Here is a 19700-nt window from a genome sequence, read left to right as displayed (position 1 = left end):
TTTTGTACTGCACCTTTGTAGTGGACACGGAGATTGTTCTGCGACAATCCAATGTAGGTAAACTTGTCTTTGGGACTCCAAGAGCGAGGTAATGGAGTCTCGTTTTCATTAACCATCGGATAGAGTATCTTAAGATGATCCACTTGCTGACTCGAAGACACGGTATTTTGAGTATCAGTCCATCCAAGGTGTTCGTTCATTGTCGCCATTTGCTTTCTTCATCAGTTCCCCGGATGGTGGCACAACAACAACATTAACCAAACAACAGCAGCTAGCAAGTGAGAGGGGGAAAAAAAAAAAATTAATACGACGGACGAATCGCGTCACACGACAGCTGACGGAAGAACGCAGCAGCAGCGCCCTTCTGCGCACGACGTCGTCGACGAACGAACGGTATACGGCACTGTGGTAGGTGGAAAACACGAGAGTGACGTCATCGTTACTCCATTTTCGGGCAAAATTCCTGGTGATTGGCTGCGATTGGTAGCGATGACCATATACGCTGATTTTACGGGACGTTTTCCAATTCTTGTTAGCCATCCGTGAAAATGACTGATTGTACCCGAAACTTACATGAATTTGTAGTTTTTACTGAAATTTGGTAACCAAGTAGTTTATACATGCTTTTTGAATTACATAAAGATAAATATATGGCCTGTTTATATATTTAATTTAAAAAAAACAGACATGAAATGACACTTTATTTTACGTCCTTTATACCTACAAGGGCTTTAGGACCGCTTTAGAACAAAACTTTACACTATGTATATACATGTAAATATGTAAGTACATATACGTAATGTGAATACATGAATGCAAAATTTACATTAAAGATGGTAGAATTTGCAAATCTTACATGATAGGGATGGGGGAAAATCAAAAAAACAGATTGTGTGTGCGGAAAATTGTCAATTGTCTAACTGCTGACCATGATTCGTGGAAAAAAAATATAGGCTAAGCACAAATTGAATCGCGTGCAGCGTTCGGGGGGGGGGGGGGCACGATGATGATGTCAATTCATATATGCATATATATATTAGATCAGTCGACTCCACCTCACGCTGGGGGTGGCAATGCAGGACCGTCTCTATTCTACCGTAGAATAGAGACGGCCCTGGCTCGTGCCCCTCCCCCCCGATGATCAAAAATTAATTTTTTTAATGCAAAAAATATTTTTTAATTCAAATTTTGGAAGAAAATACCTTTATATGTTATTGTAGTCAATTTCTGTTAATTTCAATATTATTTGAAGGCTATGAACTCAAAATTTATCTTTAATAAATTCATTGCGACCTACCCTCTGAGCCATATAATGATACGTCGCATAAAGGCAATTGGCCAGCGGACCAAATATGGCCCTGGGGGTTATCTGATGCGATTCGCTGCTCTCCTCAAACCTAATTTTGTAAAAATGAACTAAGCGGCACATATACAGATCGCTTAAACGTCCCGTGGTACATTTCCAGAGCGTTTAAGCTGCCCGTGGCACATTTTCAGATCACTTAAATGACCTGGGACACAGCTCCAGAACACATTTAAAGATCCCTTGAGTGACATGCGACGTAGTTTTGTAGTTTTACAGCACTTAAGTGTTAAGTGACCCCCAGTGCGGTTCTACATCACTCAAGCTATCCGTGGCACTTCTCAGATTATTTTAGTGATCCACGGCACATACGGATCACTTGAGTGATGCGTGGCACAGTTCCACAGCACTTAAGCGGCCCGGACGCATTTCCAGATCACTTCGATCCGCGAAACATTTAGAGATCACTAAAGTGGTTCTGTAGGACACTTGTCAATAGGAGGGGAATGTTACTTCAAGTGTCCACAAACTATCGAAAGGTTTTTCTTGTTCTTGGCGTACCGAGTAAGATGCCAGTAAAAAAAATTCATATTTTCATAAAGGGTGGTTGATGACGTAAGCATTATCCAAACCCCCCACTCCCCCCCCCCCCGTCATTAAAAGTCAGCAAATCAGAAACCCCCCAACGATGCTGACGTAATACTTGAATGGCCCCTTATTCGTGGACTATGGACGCGAGTGGACGAATGGAAAGAATCCCTGGAACCTTGGCATTTGGGAGGCTCCCGGAGCCTAGATATATTACATATTGGTCATTAAAAAAAAGTTGGTATTAAAATGAAGACATAACATTAATTAAAATATAAAGTACGGGAATGCTGAAAAATATTTACTAAAATACCGTTTATAAAATCGTGAACACAAAGAAATAATAAAAAATCAGGATTGTGACAATTTGAAATTGGTAAATAATTAAAAACTATTGAACATTCAGATTTTTTTGATAAATTATTCCTTGATTGATGAAATATCATAATTAACGAAAATTCAGAAGCAAAGGAAAATTATTCCATAATTAGGAAAAAATCTAAAGGTGTATTTACATAAATTAACGGAAATTGAAGATGGATAAAAAGTAACGCAAATTTAGAAGGGATAAAAATTAATGAAAATTCAGGAATTATGAAAATTAATGAAAATTTAGAATTACGAAAGTTAAAAATTTAGAATGAATCTGACAATGAATAAAATTAAATAAAGATTATTATGCATCATTATATAACTAATAGAAATTGAAATGAATGAAAATTCCGAAATTAATGGAAAATAATCGCATAATGATTGATCACAATTTGAAATTAATTAATGAATAATTCCAAAACAGAAAATTCATGCATAATGAAAAATAAACAGATTAATCAAACACCACAATTAGCGAAATTAATAATTAAATTTCAGATTTGATGAAAAATAATTCCTCCATCGATCGATGAAATATCATAATAAATGAATATTCGGAATTAAAGTCAAATTCAGAAACTTAATGAAAATTATTTCATAGGCTGATTAAAAAAATTAAAAGATTTTTTCTCCAAAAATTAATGAAAATTCTGGAGGGATAAAAAGTAACAAAATTCAGAATTTTCAAACTATCACACAATTAATGAAAATTCGGTGTATCAATGAAAATTCCAAAATTAATGAATCCCATAATGAATTGCGAATTTAAAAATAACTCCTTAATGAATTAAAATTTAGAGCTAATGAAAAGTCTAAACCATAGAAAGAACAATAATATTTAATAAAAATTCAGAAAGAAATAAAATAATTCAAGAACTAATTAAACTAAAATTAAAAATTAAATTTTTACATAAGAAAATGCGAACTCTATAAAAAATAACGGTTTAATTTTTAAAAAACCCCTACCGAAAGCAAAGAATCGTAATGTAAGCGCGGGACACGAAAATCTGCGGTTCAACCGCAGTGCCAACGTGCGCGCGCGTACACGGGATTAGGGTAGTGTCACCTCGTGTCTCAATTTGCGCTGTCCTTTTGATTTCCATTGGCCGCAAAACAGAGTGCTTCCCTGTGTCGTGTCGCGAACGCGGCTCAATTTGGATTGAGCAAACCTTCGGTCTATCGCCACCGCAATTTACGACCGAATGAGCTCCTCCCCAACCAGACCATGGCCCAATGAAGAGATTTTAGTCGGTGGTCGAAGAAGACCCGGGCCATGCAGGAAGTTGTGCATGCAGGGGCGTAGCCAGAAATTTCGTTCGGGGGGGGGGACCAAAGTGACAGAACAATGGATTTGGCCATCTTTTTCCCTTTTTTCGGCCATTTTCTCACATTTCGGGGGGGGGCAGACCCCCCAAGTCCCCCCCCTCGCTACGCCCTTGTGTGCATGTGTTGTGAACATAACGCGAAGTCTGTTTTTGTGTAATGCTTTCTTTTTTCCGAACCAAGCACAACTCCGGACTATGGGCAATTTACTACAGAGTGAGTTGTGCCGGAAGTGTGAGTGCGTTCATCATGTTGCGTCTGATTTTTCATTGCTGCCATCTATATTTCAGAAGTGAAGCGTAACGATTGAATGTTTCTACCATTGTAAGACTGTTGCTCTCTGTGGTGAGACTTTTCAACGGGGGAGATCGTCTCTGGTTTGCGCCTCGAAGTTGGGAACCACAGAAGACCAACTTTCGGCCGACCACCACTGTGGCAATGGTGGGTTCGAACCGTATGAGCTGTGCCGAAATATGCGTACCTAACAGTGAGTGCGTAGTGAATTTATAGCATGAAAAAACAAAAAACTATATTAATTGTCCGGGCATCGCGGCTGCAGCCCAGTCTGCCATACCATTGGGATTGAATGTATGTGGGGCCACAACTAGGAGCGAAAATTTCTGTGATGCACCGAAGCCTCCAAGATGAACGTTGGCTCCGTTCTTGGCGGCTCCGCTCAGTAATTTTTAAATTTTTAACGAAGGTTAAATTCAGCTCCCGGGGCACCAGACCTCTTCGCCCTTTCTTAGTTGCGGTACTGGTACTGTCATCTATTTTTCAAACCATGAGTGAAATATAATAATTAGATATTTGTACCGTTGTAGGTCTCTGTTTCTGTAGCGAGAGTTTTTTAACGAGGAGATTGTTTTGCATTCATGCCTTGAAGTTAGAACCTCAGAGAACCAATTTCAGCCGATCACCACTGTGCCGTCGTGAGGGGTTTGAACCCGGGTCCTCGCGATGCCTACACTTCAACCATATACAGCGGTGGTGAAGCACGGGAAAAATACTGGAACTTGCAAAATGACACCAAAAATCACCCAAAAGTAAGGGAAAAAGTTGCCAATTGTTACTAAAAAATCATCAAAAATTCGCCAAAGGCGAGAACTGCAGCAATATACTGAAAATTGCAATGGACTGAAATGCATTCCACGAAATAAAACGTTGAAAAACCTGACAAATGTGTGAAATGGATTATATACATAATTATCGAAGAAAAACTAAAAAATCTTAAAAATAGTTTTAATTGGTGAATTCAATTTTGAATGAAGATTCAATTGCCTTCGTTAGAAAACACCATATTTGCTCGAAAAAAATATGGGACATTGTCAATTTACAGCTGAAAATGATGCCAAAAGTAAGCAAAGTTGCCAACTCATGCTGAAATCGCAGGAAATGAAGCGCCACTTCTCAAACTGTAGTGAATTAAAATAAAAAAAAAGCATGACAAATATGCGAGATGAATATTCTTATTTGTAGTCGTAACCAGAGCCGTCTTAAGCGTATCATGGGCCCCCGGGCCAATTGATTTTTCTCGGGCCCTACCAACTAGATCTCATTTTAGTGAGGCCCCTCTTCGCTTGAGGCCAACGGGTGGGCCCATGCCTTAAGACGGCACTGGTCGTAACTATCGCAATATAATTTTTGATTTCGTAAGATAATTTCATTCGTTGAATTGAAGTTGGCTTCATTGAAAATACGTGAAAAACCGGGACTTTTTTTGCAAAAAAAGTCGGGACAACCAGAGAAACAGCAAAATACAAATCATATGGTCACCTATGTAGAGATTGTACCAAGCAAGCAAATATTCGCAGTCACAGCCGTAGGGATCAGTTTTGTTGATGGGAGTTGCTGCCTAAGTAGGGTGAGATAGGTGTTGAATGTAATGACCATTTCCCGGACGTACTGAAGGAATACATCAACAATGGAGGAGGTCGATGAAATCGTGATTCACACTCTCCGCCAACTTGGCTGCCCCATCCAAGAAAACACGTACAGTCTAAGGGAATTCAGCACCGAACTTGTTGTGGAAGGAGTTGTTCGTTGCTTGAAACTGATAAAGCCGACCCTGGAACTTTCTCCTCATGTGCCTCCTAGCATGTCAGCTAGGTACCGTATAGGATCCACTCTTGCAGCGGAGTGTTCCGATTTGGGATACAGCGGCGAGATAGGGTACCAAACATTTTTATACTCCAATGAGACGGAGCTCAGGAAAGTGTTCCTTTTCTTACTCGAAAAATTACCGAAAGAAGGTGAAAAAACTCTAGACCAGCCGCTAGGTAAATTGGCTCTCCTTCAAAAAGAAACTGGTGCATATTTGAAAGAGTGTTTGTGCTCACCGTGGTTGCCATATTATTGCAAAAGCTTCATCAATGTCCTCCCCTCGTTCTTTGCTGAAAACACTTTACTAGATAATGTTCACTACAAAGCTCAGAAATTGTCACTTCCGTTCACTGATGAGAATGTCAAAGAGCCAGACAAGGAACGTTTCTCCAATTATTATAATCATTACCTTCCGATTATACAGAAACAGGTATACCCTCACAGTGTAATGATTTGCTCAGTTCTAGAATGCAATGAGATAGATTTAATGAAAGAAAGCTCAAATGAAGGTGATGGAATATCAGTTGGGGATACACCCTCTGTCAAGAAAGAACGAGCAAAAAAAATTGCTATGGGTTTATTGAGTCAAGCCGTTGCTAAGCATAGTGTTGTAGAGAAATTATCGGCATCAGCGATGAGTACACCCGAGAAAGAGATAAAAACTAAAGGATCGAGATTCGCGCATACATTTGACCTTCAGTATGACACCGAAGCAAAACCTGTAGAGGCAACTGACTTGCATGACATTGAGAAGCATGTCGATACAGAAGAGGAGAGACGGCGTAAACGAGAGGAGGAAATTTCAACGATGCAGTCGAAGGTGGACGAAATAACGATGAATGTCGAGCAACTAACCTCTGAACGTAAGCAACTGGAGGCATCATTACAAAAAGTTAAGGATTTGATAAGCGATATAACAGAAAAAATTGATGCTTCAAAAGAGAATTATCGTGTCAAAAAATGCACATTATCGCTATTGCCAGATGCTGATAACAATATTAAAAAGTTAGAAGATTTAATTGAAAGCAGTTCGCAGCGCTTGGTAAGTCTAGCAGCCCAGTGGGAGCAGCATCGCATGCCATTGATCGATAAATACAGGGAACTTAAAGAAATGTCTTCTCAACGGCTGAATGAAACTCAGAAAAAACTAGAGCTGATCAAAGAGATGCACGAAAAGATCAAAGATACTGGTGCTGAAGCCGCCCACAAGGAAGAAATGCATAAACAGCTGTTGGCAGCTTATGAGAAAATGACCAAGGACTTGAATCGGTCAGCATATACTAGACGTATATTAGAAATAGTTGCCAATATCAAGAAGCAAAAAGCAGAGATAGACAAGGTGCTACTGGATACGAGGAACGTTCAGAAAGAAATCAATCGTCTCTCTGGAAAGCTAGAAAGGACCTTCACTGTTACCGATGAACTGATATTCAAGGATGCTAAAAAGGATGACGCTGTCCGACGCGCTTACAAACTACTAGCAGCCCTGCACGAAAACTGCAGCCAATTAGTGCAATTGACGGAAGAGACTGGATTTATTGTCAGAGAAATAAGGGAAATCGAAGACCATATCGAACAAGAGAACCAGAAGAAAGTTGTAGCTACTTTAGAAAGAATTACGTCTGATTACAAACAAATGCAGCAAGAAAATGCTCTCTTACTTACGCAACTGAAATAATTTTTTCATGAACATTGAATAGAAATTATTTTGTTAATTTTTCTTTTTTTTGTTTCTGATATATATATATAACTGCATCTAGAAATATCTTTGATAATTGCAACGAATATTTTCTTTGCCATGTTGAGTAGAAACAGCTTAGTTGCTCCATGAAAGCTGTTAATAAATGATTCATATTGAATTAATTAATAAACTTTAGGCCATTAAATAATTGATTTTCATTTGTAGCCTACTTCTTATTCTCATTTTTTGCAAAAAATGAAATTTTACGGTGATATAACTAACACCAGCCATGACAATGTTTCTAGTTCGTGAGTTTAAACTTCTTGCTCTTTATCGGGGTAAGAAAAAATAAAAAAATTATATTAAAAAAATTGTCAATCATTAAGAAACGTCATCTCCACATCACTTACCTTTTTCAGCTAATCTCTCAAATTTAATTCAGCATTAATAAGTAAACTAGGGCTTGAGTTCTTAATGCACTAATCAACTTTGACAAAGGGACACCAGTATCATTTAGTAGTAGTCTGCTGTGAAGTGGGTTGTCCGTGGTTCCCAACTTCGAGGTGCAAATTTGAGCCGATCTACCCATTAAAAAGTCTCGCCAGAGAGCAACAGGCCTACAAACAGTACAAATATTCAATCAATACACTTCTCATCTGAAATATAAATGTCAGCACTGGAAATTCAGACACGTCACTACATACGCACTCAGACTTAGGTATACACACTTCCGGCAAAACTCACTGGGTAGTAAATTGCCCATGGCGAGACACCGGGGTAGTGCTTGGTTTGAAAGAAAAGGGAACTCTACTGTCCTATTATAATGCATTACAAATACTTAGTGCAGTTATATGTAAATTTAGTTCCCTATATTTATCTTCCTGAAATATTTTTGATACACAAAATATCTGGAAATAGAAAAGCTATCTTCCTACACTGTGTGTAGGAATTAGGTTCAAGTCTATATATATCAGATCTTTTTTTAATCAAGAACTTTACCATGTTTCAATAACATGCCTATCACACTAGGCTATTTTTACTTCAATATCATAGAAGTTAAATAAAGGAAAAATGGAATTTGAATTTGGTAATTTAAATCAATGATATTTTTTTATTTAAGAAAAACTCAAGTGGTTTAAATCGCGTTTTTAATCCGCATACCCTGCACTTTATAAGTAGGTTTTTCCCCCACAGACTTGGTGTTCTATTAAACTAATAGAAAAAAAATGTTTTTTCAGATGCAAAGTCGCTGGTATAAGTTAATTTTTTTCACAATGTAAGTGGTTGGCATCAGGAGGTGTCTAAGTTATATTACTAGAAATATAGAAGATTAATTGCCAGCTACTAGTCAAGCTGGAGTTCAACTAAAATGGTTTTGTGGTAATTTTTTAAATTGTAAACGAGTATTCACGCAAACTGGAATTTTTGGCAGAACTGTTTAAATTGAACTACAGCTTTAAGGCCCATGCAATAAGGGGCCGTTCAAGTATTACGTCATCATCGATGGGGGGGGGAGGGGTTTCGATTTGCTGACTTTTGATGGGGAGGGTTTGGATAATGCTTAAGTCATCAACCATCCCTTATGAAAATACGAGTTAGGATTCAGGGGGCAGAACTGACGACAAAATTTTGCTGACAAGGGGGGGGGGGGGGGGAGAGGAGGTGGTCAAAAAAGGCTAAAAATTTGCTTACGTAATACTTGAACGGTCCCTAAGTAATTTAGTAGTTTAGTTTTGATAAGTCGTTAAGTACTAAAAATCTGGTCCAACATAAATAATCAAGTAGTGAAGGCTCACAGGACCTACTTAACCAGATTATATATTCCACTTGTCTATTTAGCTGGATCTGTGTAAACCTTAACATCTGCATACATTTGGTATGTTGAAGTGTGTACTTGACGGCTTAAAATTTAATTAACTACTAAATTATTTGATGTGTGTAAACAGGCCTTCAGACTTGTAATTAGTAATGAATCTTCTATTTCATTATCCAGTAATATTGAAACTGCCCCTGTGGGGTCACATAGGCATCTAGCTGAACTCTCATCATGAGGATCCAGGTTCGAACCTTGTTGATAGCGTAGTGGCGGTCTGCTGATGGGGTTTTCTGTGGTTTTTCAACTTTGAGGTGAATGCCAGTTTCCCCTTTGAAAAAGTCTCTCTGCACAGAACAAGCAGACATTTAACATGAAATGAAAATTCATGCATCTGCCATTTTCACTTCAAAATATGGAAGACAGATGGCTGCACTAGTATAACATGAAACAGCATAACTCTCACAACATAAATACTTTGGGGCCAAGCATTTACACAAACGAAATAGTAAACTTTCTCTCGACTTCTTGTCGATCATAGGTCCTTGGCTGTACTTCTACTGCGATCTCAGGGCGAAATAACTGGATTCTAAACTCCAAAAAGGAAAAAACACAATTTCATTTATTTTATCCAACTTCCCCAACAAAACCGCCATGTCTCTTCGATACAAATTTTCACACTACTCTTCTTTTCGAATGTTCCTTTTTGTTTTTTTCTTTTCTTTTTCTTGCGACTTCTGTTTCTCCCAGGCCTTCTTCCAACTCTTTTTCTCCTGAACCTTACAAACAGTTCTAGCAAATACAAATTCCGCAGAGGAATGTGTATGAAGTGCATGTATGTTCAAGTAGTAGTTGTACTATTATTGCTTCTGAATTTAGAAGAAAGGTGACACTGCATGACTCGAAAACCCTTCATGTTAAATATACAATACACACATAGCACATTAAGGATGGGACGAATAGTGATTTAGCTGAATATCTATTTTCTTAAAATTCATCACAAAATATATATATATATATATATAAGTTTTAGTTTCTCTGTGTGTGTGTGTGTAGGTTCTCTATACAAATATACAAATCTACAATTTAGATCGATCGTCACTAAATTTTACATACATACCAAACGGGACCTGGCTTAAATGTGATAGGCTACTTGAAAAGTTTGCCCGAAATGGGCAAAACCTGTTGGGCAACAATGGTTTCTCGGCCTCAACAATCACTTTCGGAATGTTTACTTTGGTTACCGTGGTTCCCAAACAATGCGTTTCAGACATGCATATAAATGGTTTGTCACTTCTTTAATGCTGCCAGTATTATGTATAATAGTTTATTCTTTTATAATGGTTTGTCACTTTTTCAATCTTCCCAGTAATTGAAGAAAACCCAGGCAGCACAGGGTATTATAGCTAGTTATAAATAAAATTGTCATTTTTAATTGAAAATAACATTATTGGTAATTTCAAATGATTGATATTGAATTTTAATTATACAATTTATTATTCACATAAATATTTAAAAAAAACAGGCAACTGAAAGACTTTTATTGCCATAATACTGACAATCAAATTTAATAATGATATATTTTATTTTAATATTATAATGATACCTTGGCTAACAAAAGATGATTCGTTCTGAAATCACGCTTGTTAGCCAAAACGTGATTTCCCATAGATTTCTATGGAAAATCATTTGATTCATTTCAGCTTCTGCCCAAAATTTAAAAATAAGTTTTTAAAGCATCAAGGAATGCTATAAAAAAAACAAAAATTGGTTGAAGGCCAAAATTAACAGCTTCAAAATTGTATAAATGAGAATATACCGGAAGATGAGAGAGATGCTGAAGATATTTTTATTTTCTAGTATGTACACAACCAGCACCAGCTTGTCTACTCTAAAGCTTATATTGACACAACCCAACTGAGTTCATAAGTGTCCCCATTCATTCATGATTTTGTCAGCTCATTTCTGTGTCTAATATATAGAGAAGATAATCTCCCAGAATCTCTAGACTGTTCAGCTTGATGCTAAAAGTCTAGCACTGAAGGAACAAATGCTCTGAAAACTCAGGCTACCTTTTTTCCAGTGTATTTTATATTTTGGCTGAACCTTTCATTTTATATGAAATGGTTTAAAGAATTTCAGAAAGAGACGTGTAGGTATATCTAAAAACAAATTCTAAGATGGGCATGAGTTAATTGGGCCCTGGTGACAGTAATTCTGATGATTGGTGCGAAAATTCAGCTCACGATGCGCTATTTTATGTTATGTTAGTAAGTACATTCATATCATCGAAAATGTTTGTTAACTGAATCTGTATTGGTTAGCCAAAGCAGAAAAATCATGAAAAATCTTTGTTAGCCGAAAAATTTGTACACTGAGGTATCACTATACTTACAGAATTAATTTTTTTTAACACTTGGTTACAATTTTACATGTAATTAAGAAAATGTCAACCATTATTTACTAAAGTATTAATGCATCATAAAATATACGACTTATTTTTCCATTCTAGATGTTCTTTGGCTCTTCCAGTAAGTTCAATAAGCATCTTGTCTAGGTACATCCTTCAGTTAGTGAATTTGTGTAATTCATGCTCACTTCCACCTTATTGCAGAAAGATTCTATTTTCAGTTTCCATGTTTTACTTATCCTAGAAATTCACCCTGAAGTTTACCTCTTGCACAGAAAGGGATAAGTATGCACTATAATCAGTAAATTGTTAATTTATGTAAAAAATTTGAATATAACTTTTAAAAATTAGTTGGTTGTGCTTAGATTTACGCAGATATGTCTGAATCGAATATTTGGCAAAAGGGCCGAATAGCAGCTGAACATTTGTCTCATCTCTACTGCACATGCTGACATAAACCACTTTCATTCAAAACGAGCACAACTCTGGTCTATCGCTATGAGCAATTTACTACCGAATGAGTAGTTAAGAAAGTGTATGCGTGTATCCAGGGTTTAGAGTGAAATTTTTAGCACTGCCATCTGTTTTTCAAACTATGAGTATTGAAGACATCCACTAAATCATCAAAAGTTCCTTTGAGGAATGCTGGCGATGTACAGTTCAGAGTATAACTCAATAATGCAAATGCTAGAGTAGGGCTTAATAAATAAAAAAATAGTTTGGAGGCAAATTATTTAGCAGCCAAGATTTTTCCCCCTCCGTGGCTTATTGACTTATTTTTATGTTGCTAGACATGCTACTTCACAACACACCAACTCTGGTCATATATCGCCATACAGTAATTTCCAACCAGTGGAGCTGGGTGGGAAATCAAGGCTCCATCCATCGGCAGTCGCCCCAGGTTCTTTAGGTAAAGAACTTGCTTCTTACGTTCAATGTCCGGATTCGAACCTATGGACCTTGATGGTAACCTTTATAATGAAGGACGAGCATCTTATCACTGTGCCACTCAGGCTTGCTAGACATACTGATATAAATTCCAAAAAAAATTTGTGGTGTTCCCATACCCTAATTTAGAAATCGTATAAAATTCCAGGCAACCCGTTGCCTTAGACTTGTCAAGCCCTGCACTAACGTTGGGGAAACATTGAGAAGAAAATTAATTTGTACCAATGATAGCTTGTACCATGAAAAACTCTCTAAATTCACAATGATTACGAAAACGTAACATGTTTTTTGATCCCTATTGAAAATTAAGCATGAATCCATGAAAAATCCAAGTCCTTATATGGTTGAAAAACAAAGTCAGATCCACATAAACACTTAGATGAACTGAAGAAAGAAGAGGGAGCAGCACCTCTTTCAATTATTTAAATGGATTGGTTTTGTCTCAGATAAAAATGGAAATTTTTTTATTGTGCATGGAAAGAAAGAGAAAAATTAGATTGCTTATATACAAGAAATTTTCCTTACAGCATTCTTCAATTCCGCCTTCAAAATCTTTTGCAAAGAGCTATAAGGGTTTTTTTTTCGTAAATGACTTTTCATACACTGTTCAGTCATTTATTCTCATCAAGATAAGTTACAGATGGCATGTAGTACACATTGACCTTTTCATATTAGTTGGGGGGGGGGGTCAGATCTGATTGAAAGTTGCGAGGACCTTAGAGTTTTAAAATTACGTAAAATAAGTAAAACTGTAAAAATTTTTGCTCAAGGAAAAACTGCTTGCTTAGAAATAAAAAAATATAGTGTAAAGTTACGTGAAGTTATGTACTATAATGTATTAACAGTATACAATACTTTGAACATCACTTAACATACAGTACTTTGAGAAATATCTCAAGATGTGTCACTCTGCTATTCACACAAAGGTTTTAACATACAGTACTTTGGCTGGCTGATGTGAAGATGAATTCAGGTACTGCCTCTACAGCCATGATTCCCCACCGGAGGGCAATATGGTTTTTAAAGGGGCAATTTAACTTTTAATGGGAGCAATCAAGATTTGTGCAAATTCATATTTGATGAAAATATAATTCCAGAATAAATAAAATTCTTCAATTATGTAGGGCTCTCAGTTTGACTCAAACTGGGCCTCTTTTGGGCTTACTTCACCACGGTGTGAATCAAGATACCACAGTATAACTTTATGGCGATTGGGCTTCATGGAATTTTTTTTTTTGCCCACTGCACTGCATCAATGGTTGAAAACCTCTGCTTCAGACCAGGTAAATAGTTTTTTTGGCTTCCTTAGGTTAATGGGCGTTTTGTTTTTGAATGATAAAAACAGAATGTCATGGAAAAGGGAGATGGGCATACATAGTACCTACTTTTAGGGATGGCACTCACAGGTTAATTTGAGGTTTTAGGGGAGAGCACAGAGAATCTCCAAAAAATTTGGGGGTTTCAACCTTTAAAGGGTATTTAAAATTCACAGAAATAGATTGAAATATAATTAAAGGATTTTTTTAAATATTTAAAATTTTGTAGGATTTTGTAATAATTTTGATCATTTTGAGGAGCGTCTGTACCCCCTCCCCCTGTGTATCACTCGAGGGGGCGTCAGGATTTCACATGGTGCTTGGGTGGGGCATGGCCTAAAAAGGGATGATGGTCACCATCCCCCTGGCGGCAAAATGGTCAGTTTATGTCAGTTCTGAGCCAGGTCTGACTGTCCATGTGCGATCCCATTTAGTGCATATAAGGAAAGAAGTTTGTTGCTTCTGTAGCATAGTAGTCTAACACGCTCATCCAGCACATGCCATGGGTTCTATTACCCGTAGAGACAGTCTAAATTTTTTTCCTGAATTTACCTTCGCATCAGCCAGCTATAACACTTTTTTTGAGAAACAGTCTTTCAATAACATCTGCCATAGAGCACTCTTTAATGTTTCTGAGAGCACAACTAGCATAATAGTTCTGAGAACATTTCATAAATGCTAACCCAATCCATAAAATTCCATGTTGTATGTGTCGTTTCTAATAACCCCTCTCCCTCATCCACTTTTTGAAACACTGGCATACATTATTAAGAAGTCACCAATGAATAAGGAAAATACACAATTTCACGTCTTGTCTTATTCCGTTATTCGTTGGTGACTTCTTTATATTCTTGGACAAAGTCTATCTACTTTTCCATGGTGTACATTATTTGAACATCCCGACTCACAAGTTGTAGTGTGTCACAAGTGATTTTATTGTGTGTCCAGTTTTTAAAAACAGTTTATGAAATATGCCTTGGATAATCCAACACTCAGTTAACCGAGAGGCTTGGATAATTGCGGCCCTACTGTATATGTAAAAAGATGAAAATTCAACTAGTACGCCAATGATGAAGAATGATTTTTTTTTCAAAAATTCAATTGTTCAAAGAAAAGGATATTGATCAGAAAAATAGTATGCCATGGTTAAAATTCCAACAGGAAAAGCATCTTTTGTTGTAATGGTTAATTCAACAGGTATGTGTGTTTTTTTCTAGATCTGACGTTCTTAGGTCATGAATATTCTTCCCATAATGATTACTCTCAGTGCTAGCTTAGCTTAAGAATATCTATTTATAAAACACAAGATTTATTAAGCACAAATTCAGTACCCAAAATGTACATTCCAACAAGCCCATAACCATCACTGAATTCATTCAGAAAGCCAGAATAGCATTTGGCCTCCTAGAAATGAATAAAGTTTTGACTATGAACAAAAATAAAATCTACATTTATTTCCCCCCACATCAGAATTTATGCATAAATGAATGAAATATAACACAGAAATTCTAGCTGACTGATTCTTCTTTTCCTTTTGGTTGAGAATTCCGCTGTTGTTGAGAATCTGAGTTACTTTCATCGAGAGGTCCAAAATCCACTACTTCAATGAGATGCTTCTTTCCATGTTGCGGGGGACCTATAAGCTTTTGAACGTCATCATAGTTCAGCGTTTCCCTTTTCAAAAGTTCCTCAGCAAGCTTAAAAATAAATGTTTTTAACAAATAAATTATTATTAAATCATTCTACAAAATATTATAAAATTCATTGGTAAATAAGGATTACTTCTTTTTTAATATACAAAAGAATTTTTGAAATAACTATTAACGATTGCATATTTTGAAATTTATTTTATAATTATTAAAAAAATCTTATATTTGAGACCAATCCTAATTCTCCCTCCCTTCCCTCTACTAAGAAAATATTGTCAAAGTTTGTTGCAAAAAGATATTTTATGAAAATTTTAAAGTTCTATTTGAAAAATATATGTATAGTATGCTAAATCAACAGTTTTGCTGAAAAAAGATGCAACATGCTACACAGACAACCTACAAGGTCATGTTAAAATGAATAATATCAACACTAAAGCCATTTAATATGCACTGATGAACACACACAGTAGAACCTCTCCAATGTCAAAACTGATGAGACAGGAAAAACTTCGAGATTTTGCAGGGAATTTCTAATTTTTTTCAATAAAAAATGAAGTTTTTGAAGATAGAGGGGTTTTGAAATAACAAGGTTCTATTGCAACTGTATTCATTACAATCAAAAGAACTATATTTAAAATGTATAAATAACAGTTACAATTAAGTACAGTAGACTCTTGCTGATCCAGCACTCTGGTCTGATATGTGGCAGATTATCAAAATCGCGAGATGCTGGAAATTAGTTGAAAAAGCCCATTTGAATAATAGATGTCTTTTGTTAGAATCATGGATAATGTCATCATTCATATATTGTTATGATTTTTGCAAAGTACAGAATGCACCAATATAACATGGGAAAATTTTTTTTAGTTATCAGAGGATTTTATATTATAAATTTTTTTTCGTCAAAAGTTTTTTTCACATCTGTATGCTGAGATCAAACCAGACTTTTTCTCCAAATGAATTATCATTATCAATCTGCAAGAATATGTTAGGGGTTGTTCAAGTATTACGCCAGTGGATTTTTAGCCATTTCTGATTCCTTTCCGCTTTGTCAGCAAAATTTTGTCAGCTCTGTCCCCTTTCTGTTAATTTCAATGCTATTAAGAACTCAAAATTTCTCTTTAAGAAATCAATTGTGACCTACCCACTAAGCCATATGCTAAATCCATGGCCTTCTGGATTATTTGATGTGGCCAACCACCTCAAACCTAATTTTGTAAAATTGTACCAAGCAGCAGATTTTCAGATCACTCAAGTAGGCGCATGGCACATTCACAGGTAACTTGAGTGACCTGCGGCAAAGTTCCAGAACACTTAAGCAGTCCGTGACCTATTTAGAGATCTGTTATGTGACATGTGATACAGTTTTAGAGCACTTAAGTGGCCTGCAGTGCAGTTCTGCATCACTCAAGTTACCTGAGATACATTCCTAGATTACTTATCATCATCCGTTGGTATCCCAAGAAGGAAAAGCATAGCCAATTTTGCCCATTGCTCTGATACCAAATAGTATAACAAAAATTATGGGCCATGGGAAGAAATATCATTCTGTGGAGATTTCCCAGAAGTTTTGTAACATCATTGGGAATTAAAAAGCATGGTAATTGTTATCATTTTGTTGAATACTAGACTCCCTGTAATCATTGTGGTAGAATGCTTGCCTGCCCAGATTACTTAAGTGACTTGTGTTAAGCAGCCCTGACACATTTCCAGACCACTTGAAGGATGTGCGGAACATGTAGATATCACTAAAGTGGCTCTATAGATGACTTATCAACAGGGAGAATGTTGGTTCCGGTGCCCATAAACTAGGGAAAGGGTTTTCTCATTTTTAGCACACTGAGTAAGATGCCATTAAAAATATTTCAGATTTGTATAAAGGGTGGTTGATGATGTAAGTATCATTCAAACCCACCCTTCCCCCTTGTCATCAAAAGTCAGCAAAGCCCCATCGATGCTAACGTAATACTTGAATGACTTCTTAGGAGGTCAGAAGATGTACCCTCTTCTTATCAACACACAATGGTTTCTCTACTCGATTCACAATGCCCTATTTCGGCAGTAGTAAAAGCTATAATCCATACGCATGAAATTTCTTTTGCACTGGTCCACCTATAATGGAGACAAGTGTAATGTAAAAAAAACGCCCTTGCTTCAGTTCTTGGCCAGTTTCTTTCCATTTCACAGTTACTCAGCAGGAAAAATTCTCAAGGGATCTATGAATGCACCATACGTTAAAACATTATCATAATTCTTAAAACACATCAGACAGTTCCCTTCAAACTTTTCATAATCGACGAATAATAACCACCACCACAGGATTTTAACCTAAAGTAAAAATATCTTGTTTTAGAGCAATGTGGAAAAGAAAACTGCAGATTGAACATTTTGCAACCAGTTGTGTGGAGTTGTCCTGTTCAATTAAACCGGAGGTATGGTCATCCTACTAGCCTTTGAATTTGTCTGATATAGTCATCACAATCTCTAATTGTCATCACAAAACCCAGAATCCCAATATGATCACATTAAGCCATGTGCACTGTATAAAGTGTCCGTGCGCAGACGGCAGTGGCATGTTTTCCTCTTCTATGCTTGAAGAAAAAAATGCTAGATTACTGAATGGGCCAGATTAGCACCTGGCCGGATTATTGTCTACCATACTTTAAAAAATTTGCGTTGCTAGCATAAATAGATATGTGTGATTTGAGATGACAAAAACAATCCCCCACCATTTGCAGTTTTTCTTTGTTCTCAATCAGAACTTGTTCCGTTTTCTTATATGCTCTTGCCACCAACAAACGTGCTTCCTGAGTTTGAAAAAGAAAACAAAGAGGTATATACATATATATATATATGGTTACAGAACATTCACTACACACACATAATAACAGATTAAATAAAACTCTCAATACCTGCATTACAAATGGAACTGAAAACTTACCTCATCTATCAACCTAGAAAGCTTTTTGCTGTATGGTTTTTTACCCATGAAGGCATCCCCCATTTCTTCATCATTCGGAAATGAAATTGGACCAATGGTTTCATTCATACCATATTGCTTGATTTGTGCATAGGCCATTCTAGTTACTTTTTTCAGATCATCTTCACCACCTAAAAAAAAAGTAAAAAAAATAATTTCCAAGTGGAAGAAAAAGTTGAGGTCAGTTTTAACCTCATGGGTTACATACACCTGTCAGAATACAAAATCGAAATATATTTTAAAGTTCACGAAATAAAATGCCTTCATTACCATGCTCCCCTGGATTAATCTGCATGCTGGAAAAATCAGGGGACAACAGCTTTTTGAATGTTGGAGTCTGGTCCATTCCCATCATGTCGGGAAAAGCAAGGTCTGATATGGATCTCACAATATATCCAAAAGGCTGATATAAATTTATAATGTAATAAATTCATGTAATGATTAAATGAATACGAATGAAGTTTTATCCTCTGTAACAAACATGTTTTTCTTAGGAATTTCATAATGATAATAATAATTGAGCATTTACTTTCTTCTCTAATTTAATCATCAACCTACACAAATTTTTTTTTTTTTACTTTTAACTGTACATGATTATACAGGGCATAAATGTACAGGCTATATGTACCAGGTTATATAAATACAGACATCGCATTCTGCATATTTTTCTGAATGTTCAGAGATTGAAGAAACATGCTGTCACATAATGTTTGCAGCACAGTTTTTTGGCATCGAGCACCATGTTGGGGCTTTCATCATAAGGATCCAGGTTTGAACTTCATTGGCAACACAGCAGTTGTTGGCTGAAGTCAATTTTCTGAGATTTTCTAACTTCAAAGTATGAATGTGAGTTGCTCTCCCATTTGGAAAGTCTCTCTGCAGAGGGCAAGCGGACCCTCCACATTATGCTTAACAAGAACATTCAAGCATTTACCATCTTCACTTCAAAACATGAGAGACAGATGGCAGCACTAGCAAGAACATCAAACAAGCACAACTCTGAAAACATAAATATCTTGGCCTATGCAAAAATACACTCATGTCCATAAATAAAGGATAATTCAGAATCACACGGAAATCGAAATCTAAAGTAAAAATTTCACCTGTAGAATTATCACACACATCTGCAAGAATGATATGCAAATTTCAGGAAGCCACCAGATGATGCCGATAGTACGTCACAATGACGAGAGTGTAAGAGGGGGGGGTATATA

The 19700-nt window shown here is 36.5% G+C and overlaps 3 protein-coding genes across 3 annotated transcripts in view; 1 reads left to right on the top strand and 2 right to left on the bottom strand.

Annotated features, from left to right (window-relative positions):
* RanBPM (Ran-binding protein M) overlaps positions 1-395 on the bottom strand; it is a 44062-nt gene extending 43667 nt beyond the window's left edge. Inside the window, exon 1 of the mRNA XM_089240670.1 lies at positions 14-395. Within this exon, the coding sequence (XP_089096796.1) occupies positions 14-209 (196 nt within the window). The 5' untranslated portion in view covers positions 210-395. The remainder of the gene's footprint in view (positions 1-13) is intronic.
* Positions 396-5423: 5028 nt separating this feature from the next.
* On the top strand, positions 5424-7588 carry LOC149078552 (coiled-coil domain-containing protein 22 homolog). The gene has a single exon (XM_089240669.1). It carries the CDS (start codon positions 5511-5513, stop codon positions 7365-7367), a length of 1857 nt encoding a protein of 618 aa, XP_089096795.1. The 5' UTR covers positions 5424-5510; the 3' UTR covers positions 7368-7588.
* A 7557-nt stretch (positions 7589-15145) lies between these two features.
* Positions 15146-19700, bottom strand: part of Spg7 (SPG7 matrix AAA peptidase subunit, paraplegin) — a 34832-nt gene continuing 30277 nt past the window's right edge. Inside the window, exons 18-20 of the mRNA XM_089240668.1 lie at positions 18448-18617; positions 18236-18313; positions 15146-15554 (exon numbers count right to left, since the gene is read on the bottom strand). Of these exons, the coding sequence (XP_089096794.1) occupies positions 15366-15554; positions 18236-18313; positions 18448-18617 (437 nt within the window). The 3' untranslated portion in view covers positions 15146-15365. The remainder of the gene's footprint in view (positions 15555-18235; positions 18314-18447; positions 18618-19700) is intronic.

The sequence above is a fragment of the Pholcus phalangioides genome, unplaced genomic scaffold, assembly GCF_987345545.1.
Source record: "Pholcus phalangioides strain wild (caught in Gottingen) unplaced genomic scaffold, Ppha-v1.0 ptg000013l_1, whole genome shotgun sequence".
Taxonomy (NCBI): Eukaryota; Metazoa; Arthropoda; class Arachnida; order Araneae; family Pholcidae; genus Pholcus; species Pholcus phalangioides.
This window is presented reverse-complemented; position numbering and strand designations above follow the sequence as displayed.